General features: G+C 42.9%; 1 protein-coding gene across 2 annotated transcripts in view; it reads left to right on the top strand.

Moving 5' to 3' along the window:
• The first annotated feature begins 2949 nt into the window (after nt 1-2949).
• Nucleotides 2950-7619, top strand: part of dennd6a (DENN/MADD domain containing 6A) — a 42635-nt gene continuing 37965 nt past the window's right edge. For both annotated transcript variants that reach the window (XR_013937801.1, XM_080545667.1), the window contains exons 1-3: nt 2950-3202; nt 3912-3950; nt 4061-4103. Coding sequence is in view for 1 of the 2 variants with exons in the window: in XM_080545667.1 (XP_080401793.1) it covers nt 2963-3202; nt 3912-3950; nt 4061-4103 (322 nt within the window). In the remaining variant the exon portion in view is untranslated. The remainder of the gene's footprint in view (nt 3203-3911; nt 3951-4060; nt 4104-7619) is intronic.

The following is a 7619-nucleotide window of genomic DNA, read 5'->3' as shown; positions in this document are numbered from 1 at the left end:
CGTTAGAATTATAAGGTTCTATCTCCATTTCTGGTCAAAACTGAGTTTTTTTACATAATCTGATCCATTAGGTGTTTATTAATGCCTGTGTGTTTTTTTTTTTTTTTATGTTGACATTTTTGAGTTAGTAATTCATAAAATACAAAGGTTCCATCTCACCAAACATAATGGAATGTCAAAATTTTGACGCTCAATATCTCTGAACTGCCCTAAACGGAGATAGAACCTTATCATTCTAAGCTCAATAGACATTTCCAAATGGATTATAGGCTACCTGTTGGTTTATACCTGTTGGTTTGTGTTGGATTAAGACTCGTATTATCATGCGTAATCTCTGTACTTGTACTGCCATTGCCAATGACAGTTACATTTAATCTGACTCAGAATCAGAATCTAATGAGTTTACTACTCAATGGTGTTACATAACACCACCCATCTAAAGACTAAACTATTTGGTTTATGTTTGTTTGTTGTCATTCATAATTTGGAGACAACTGATGGAATAACCAGACATGGGTTAGGGAGGGGAGGGGGTAATGATTATGACATCCCATCTGTACGCTTGTCATCAAGTCAAAATCCCCTCCACTGATGTAATGTCACCTCATGAGAGTGATGTGATTGAGAAATATGGTTTTCTTTTAAAAGGGACATTAACACAGCATAACAGGGTGGACAGTGATCGCAGGGACAAGCAATATTGTAAGAAAAACCTTAATTTTTGGCACAAATTTTTTTTGTTGATAAAAACTATATTTGATTTCAATAGATATTGATCAGGAAAATGAAATAATAATAACATATTTGGAAATGTATATGTTTTTAATAGTTATTTTTTGGATTGAAGTTGAATGAACAACACTGGGGACATCCCAAATCCCATGCAAAATCTAATTTACATCTTTAACCAAAGCTTTTAAAATGTAGAAAACAACAACTTAGAAGCCCATATCATTGTATTCATAATAAATAACAATTGACTATAGATGAAAAACCTAATGGAATTAGTATTTGTCCAAATTTAGACAAAATACAACATGATTTAGTACTGGGGACGGAAAAGGCATCGTATTAAAAAAATGACCCAGCATTGGTGTTTAGTTTGGAGCTTAAACATAGACCCCTAACATGAACTATATGTAGGAGCACTTCAAAGAGATATAGAAACACAGCTAATGTGATTTGAGGACTGGGTACTTGTCTCCCCCATCAATGATACTTCAAGTAGGGAGGGAGGGACTGCAGGGCCAGATACATTCAGTTCATATTACCACCCCAAGTCCCCAACCCTCCCGAGACCCCCGGGGACAACAGCTGTCACAGTCATGCAACATGGGGTTAGCTGCATGGCTGAGGTTTTAATAATGTCTTGGAACCGGCCGGGTAATCTTATTGCCTTGTATTGTTGTGGCTATTAGGGGAATTAAAGGCTTTGTCACTAAATTGTGATCATGCACAGAACCTGTGCATTTCAATAATACAACGTGTGTCTGTGTAGTCATTTACTTTTAGTGTCCGTATTAACTCAATCTGTTTCGAAATGTAATAAATTCCAACAGTTTAGCCTACATGTCGACTAAGCCACTTGGTATATGTCTGTGAGTTGTCTGGGGGGTGAGCAGACACGTTTCTGAGGTGAAAGATAGACAAATACAAATATCTATTCTATTGTATTTGATTAGTTTATGTCAATACAAGAGATCTCCAGGGATCTCCAGGGACCCGACCCACCCTGGGCACGTACACTTTATCAGGCTGCCCTCGAACAGGAGGTACAGGACCCCGGCCGCTAAGACAAACAGACTGAAGAACTGCTTCTACCACAGGGCCGTCAAGACCCTGAACACAGCAAAGGCCTAAGTTCTGGGCCCAGGACAGTCCGGACGGATTGTATGGCAGCTAGTGCTGAGGCACAAACATGTACATTTCAAGCCTGCAAACTGTGACACTTTAAAATAACGTGAAAAAATACTTTTGTGCAATATGACAACCCTAGTTGACTATCTGTGCAGTATAGTACAGTGGATTGTGTACATAGCCTTTATTGATGTAAACCAGCTCCTTACCTTCTTGTGATTTTATGCTTTTTCTAAAATAAAATAAAAACTTTTTTTTCCCTTTCCTAACACCAGGGGAGCCACCCCTCCTAAATTTCGTTGTTTGGTACCTGTACTGTAGCAATGACAAATAAAGTCCATTCCATTCCTACAACACACATCACGGAGCTGTAATAGGCTACTCAGCATCTTTACTCCTCCAAAGTAACTTTATCCCCTCGTCTCCTCTCCTTAATCGGACTTGAAAATACTGGGCATGCGGAATTATTACAGGCAATATTGAAGATATTGCCCACCAGTCATTTTGTTACTGTTCGGTTCTTTGACACCGGGTGGGGAAAGAGACGATTAGAGAGAGGAGGCCCTCTGCACTGCATTTCCCAGAGGGAACCACAGGACTACAGGACTACGTCTCTCCGTGCGTAATGACGCAGTAACGGCTACGTTCTATGCTAACGAACTACATTAACACGCACCCCCATTCGGTTATTTGACACCGGTGGGAAAGAGAGGCCCCTGCACTGCATTTCCCAGAGGCACCAACAGGACTACAGGACTACGTCTCTCCGTGCGTAATGACGCAGTAACGGCTACGTTCTATGCTAACGAACTAGCTCGTAACCGCTATCTGTCCATCCGTGGCATCGATTTTGTTTGTGGAGGCCCTTGCACTACATTTCCCAGAGGCACCCACAGGACTACAGGACTACGTCTCTCCGTGCGTAATGACGCAGTAACGGCTACGTTCTATGCTACCGAACTAGCTCGTAACAGGCTATCTGTCCATCCGTGGCATCTGTTTTGTTTGTGTTTTGCAGCCAGGGGACGTTGGACAAAGTGTCCGGACGTCCAAAAAGTTGTCGTAAAAAAGCACTTTTATCTGTCCGTTGTCACAGATTCTTGTTATGGCTTTGCAAGTCAGTGGGGGAATAGACATAGAGCAAATCGAGGAGCCCTCGGAGGAACTGGAGGAGCAGGGGGATGTCAGCCTCTCCCCGGCCGAGGAGATGACGTTCCCCGCCGGGCTGCCCGGGGCCCAGGAGCAGGGGTCTGGCCCGGTTCTGTTACCGTGGGACCGGTTCTCTGCCTGGCTCCACTGCATCTGTGTGGTCGGGTTCGATCTGGAACTGGGCCAGGCGGTAGAGGTAAGCACGGTGGGCATGGGTGGGTTGGTTGTACTGGCTTATCTTGCTAACATATTTTTTGTCAACATTTTTGGTCAAAATTGAGTTTTTTACATAATCTGATCCATTAGGTGTTTATTAATGCCTGTGTGGTGTTATTTTTTTAAAATGTTGACATTTCCGAGTTAGTAATTCATAAAATACAAAGGTTCCATCTCACAGAACATAATATTAATGGAATGTCAAAACTTTGACGCTCAATATCTCTGAACTGCCCTAAACGGAGCTTATCATTCCTTTAGGGCAGTTCAGAGATATTGAGCGTCAAAGTGTTTACATTCCATTATGTTTTGTGAGATGGAACCTTTGTATGTTATGAATTACTAACTCGGAAATGTCAACATTTAAAAAAACAACACCACACAGGCATTAATAAACACCTAATTGATCAGATTATGTAAAAAAACTCAATTTTGAAAAAAATTACCTTATAATTCTAACGTCATGATATGCTAACGGCCTGGTTAGTACTTGGTGTGTGTGAAGTGTAGCTGGCTAAGTTTGTATTCAGTGTCTTGTTGTTATTGTTGTGATCAACACACTAGTAGAGAGACCGTTGCTTGGCACGGACATACCGGTAACCTGGAAGCCAGGTTTAGGTATTTTCACCTGCATTTCCCCATGATGAGTTTAGAACCTCTCTCTGTGTTTCGGTCTCTACCTGCTGCAGGTGATCTACCCACACCATTCCAAACTGACAGAAAAGGAGGTAAGCTATTAGTTGTAATGTTGGTTAATGTCAGAGAATTATCTATTCATCTAGTCACCTGAAGTAACACAGTCAAGTAAAACGTGCTTTCTTCTTATTTCTTGTTGCAGAAAACCAGTATATGCTACCTGTCATTCCCAGACTCCAACTCAGGTAGCTAATTCAATGATCATTGCATTGGTAGACCACTCACTCACACATTTCTTCACACAAATGGGGGATCGTCCTACTTGGTGCATGTCTGGCCTGATAGAGATGTCATCGATCATACAAGGTGCAGTCACTGGATTAAATGTTCATATTGTACTGACATTGCCTAGAGAAACCTGTTGTACGGTCTGAGATGTATTCAAGGTAAACCTTAGTTCTATAAACAGCTGCGTAGCCAGGTAGCCTAGGGAGGGGCTAGGACACGAACACCTCAGCATGAACACCCACGGAAAGAGGAATACAGTCTCTGCGGCTGCCAGCTAGTCCGCCTGTCAACAGCCTGTATGTGTCGGCCTAGATAGTAGTAAGTTATGTGTGTGCACATCTGAAATGCACATTTCCTCCTTTAAATGATGGCCTTGTGTCTCTCATCCGTAGCTTTATAAAGTTGAGGTTGAGATGGGAGGAAGTCAGTAAAGAATAGCTTATGGTCTGGGTCTGGCATTTGTCCTTAATGCTGTTCAAATGTTTTCTTTGGACACTCCCAAACCTTAAAGTAAACACACACACAGACAAACACACACACACACACACACACAGACACACATTTTACATTGACTTTTTTGGCATTTAGCAGACGCCTTATTCCAAAGCGACTTTACAATCAATACATTTGACTAAGCAAGTGAATCATCAATTCACCAGTCGTAGCAGACACACACACACACACACACACACACACACACACACACACACATATATTGAGTCAAGTCTAAGCACAACAAGCTCTTTCCCACGGTTGTATCCCGTGTCACTCCTAAGAAACCTGAAGACACTGATTGGCTAATTGGTTAAGAAGGTTTAGCTCCAACCTAGTCTCCTCCTGCACTCTGCATGCTCCACACTCTAGAGTCTGTCAAACAGAACTTGTTCATTGGCTACTGAGTCGTCAGAAGTGGGTGGCTGTTGGTGTTCAAAATGATATTTTTTCTGGGTTCAGATTTGTTTTTAGATGAATGTAACATTTCAAACAAGCTTTTTGTTTTTAAACTGTTGCTAATATAATATAATATTGCTAATATAGCTATATCTAATTAGCTAGCTCCACGTAAACAACTCTAGGAAGAAAATGAGAAACAGCAGTGTGGGTCGCGAGGGAGGAGCTATCTCAGCCCGCGATAGAATGACGTTCTCGTGGTTCGAGGGCGATCCAATCACATTGGGTCACTTATTTTGGTCTCTACCTCAGAATGGCAATATAAGGATAACAGGCGTTGTGTCTGAGATGCTTCGCCTGTGAATAGAGGCTAGTTCCACTGTGAATAGAGGCTTGTTCCACTGTGAATAGAGGCTAGTTCCACTGTGAATAGAGGCTAGTTCCACTGTGAATAGAGGCTAGTTCCTCTGTGAATAGAGGCTAGTTCCACTGTGAATAGAGGCTAGTTCCTCTGTGAATAGAGGCTAGTTCCACTGTGAATAGAGGCTAGTTCCACTGTGAATAGAGGCTAGTTCCTCTGTGAATAGAGGCTAGTTCCACTGTGAATAGAGGCTAGTTCCACTGTGAATAGAGGCTTGTTCCTCTGTGAATAGAGGCTTGTTCCTCTGTGAATAGAGGCTTGTTCCTCTGTGAATAGAGGCTAGTTCCACTGTGAAGAGAGGCTAGTTCCTCTGTGAATAGAGGCTAGTTCCTCTGTGAATAGAGGCTTGTTCCTCTGTGAATAGAGGCTAGTTCCACTGTGAATAGAGGCTAGTTCCTCTGTGAATAGAGGCTAGTTCCTCTGTGAATAGAGGCTAGTTCCTCTGTGAATAGAGGCTAGTTCCTCTGTGAATAGAGGCTAGTTCCTCTGTGAATAGAGGCTAGTTCCTCTGTGAATAGAGGCTAGTTCCTCTGTGAATAGAGGCTAGTTCCACTGTGAATAGAGGCTAGTTCCACTGTGAATAGAGGCTAGTTCCACTGTGAATAGAGGCTAGTTCTACTGTGAATAGAGGCTAGTTCCTCTGTGAATAGAGGCTAGTTCCACTGTGAATGGAGGCTAGTTCCTCTGTGAATAGAGGCTAGTTCCTCTGTGAATAGAGGCTAGTTCCTCTGTGAATAGAGGCTAGTTCCTCTGTGAATAGAGGCTAGTTCCACTGTGAATAGAGGCTAGTTCCACTGTGAATAGAGGCTAGTTCCACTGTGAATAGAGGCTAGTTCCACTGTGAATAGAGGCTAGTTCCTCTGTGAATAGAGGCTAGTTCCACTGTGAATAGAGGCTAGTTCCTCTGTGAATAGAGGCTAGTTCCACGGTGAATAGAGGCTAGTTCCACTGTGAATAGAGGCTAGTTCTACTGTGAATAGAGGCTAGTTCCACTGTGAATAGAGGCTAGTTCCTCTGTGAATAGAGGCTAGTTCCACTGTGAATAGAGGCTAGTTCCACTGTGAATAGAGGCTAGTTCCTCTGTGAATAGAGGCTAGTTCCACTGTGAATAGAGGCTAGTTCCTCTGTGAATAGAGGCTAGTTCCACTGTGAATAGAGGCTAGTTCCACTGTGAATAGAGGCTAGTTCCTCTGTGAATAGAGGCTAGTTCCACTGTGAATAGAGGCTAGTTCCTCTGTGAATAGAGGCTAGTTCCACGGTGAATAGAGGCTAGTTCCACTGTGAATAGAGGCTAGTTCTACTGTGAATAGAGGCTAGTTCCACTGTGAATAGAGGCTAGTTCCTCTGTGAATAGAGGCTAGTTCCACTGTGAATAGAGGCTAGTTCCTCTGTGAATAGAGGCTAGTTCCTCTGTGAATAGAGGCTAGTTCCACTGTGAATAGAGGCTAGTTCCACTGTGAATAGAGGCTAGTTCCACTGTGAATAGAGGCTAGTTCCACTGTGAATAGAGGCTAGTTCCACTGTGAATAGAGGCTAGTTCCTCTGTGAATAGAGGCTAGTTCCTCTGTGAATAGAGGCTAGTTCCTCTGTGAATAGAGGCTAGTTCCACTGTGAATAGAGGCCAGTTCCACTGTGAATAGAGGCTAGTTCCACTGTGAATAGAGGCTAGTTCCACTGTGAATAGAGGCTAGTTCCACTGTGAATAGAGGCTAGTTCCTCTGTGAATAGAGGCTGGTTCCACTGTGAATAGAGGCTAGTTCCTCTGTGAATAGAGGCTAGTTCCTCTGTGAATAGAGGCTAGTTCCTCTGTGAATAGAGGCTAGTTCCTCTGTGAATAGAGGCTAGTTCCACTGTGAATAGAGGCTTGTTCCACTGTGAATAGAGGCTAGTTCCTCTGTGAATAGAGGCTAGTTCCACTGTGAATAGAGGCTAGTTCCACTGTGAATAGAGGCTAGTTCCACTGTGAATAGAGGCTAGTTCCTCTGTGAATAGAGGCTAGTTCCTCTGTGAATAGAGGCTAGTTCCTCTGTGAATAGAGGCTAGTTCCTCTGTGAATAGAGGCTAGTTCCACTGTGAATAGAGGCTAGTTCCACTGTGAATAGAGGCTAGTTCCACTGTGAATAGAGGCTAGTTCTACTGTGAATAGAGGCTAGTTCCACTG

Source organism: Nansenia antarctica (genome assembly GCF_963989245.1).
Source record: "Nansenia antarctica genome assembly, chromosome: 15".
Taxonomy (NCBI): domain Eukaryota; kingdom Metazoa; phylum Chordata; class Actinopteri; order Argentiniformes; family Microstomatidae; genus Nansenia; species Nansenia antarctica.
Note: the sequence above shows the minus strand (reverse complement) of the source record. Positions and strands in the feature narration are given on the sequence as shown.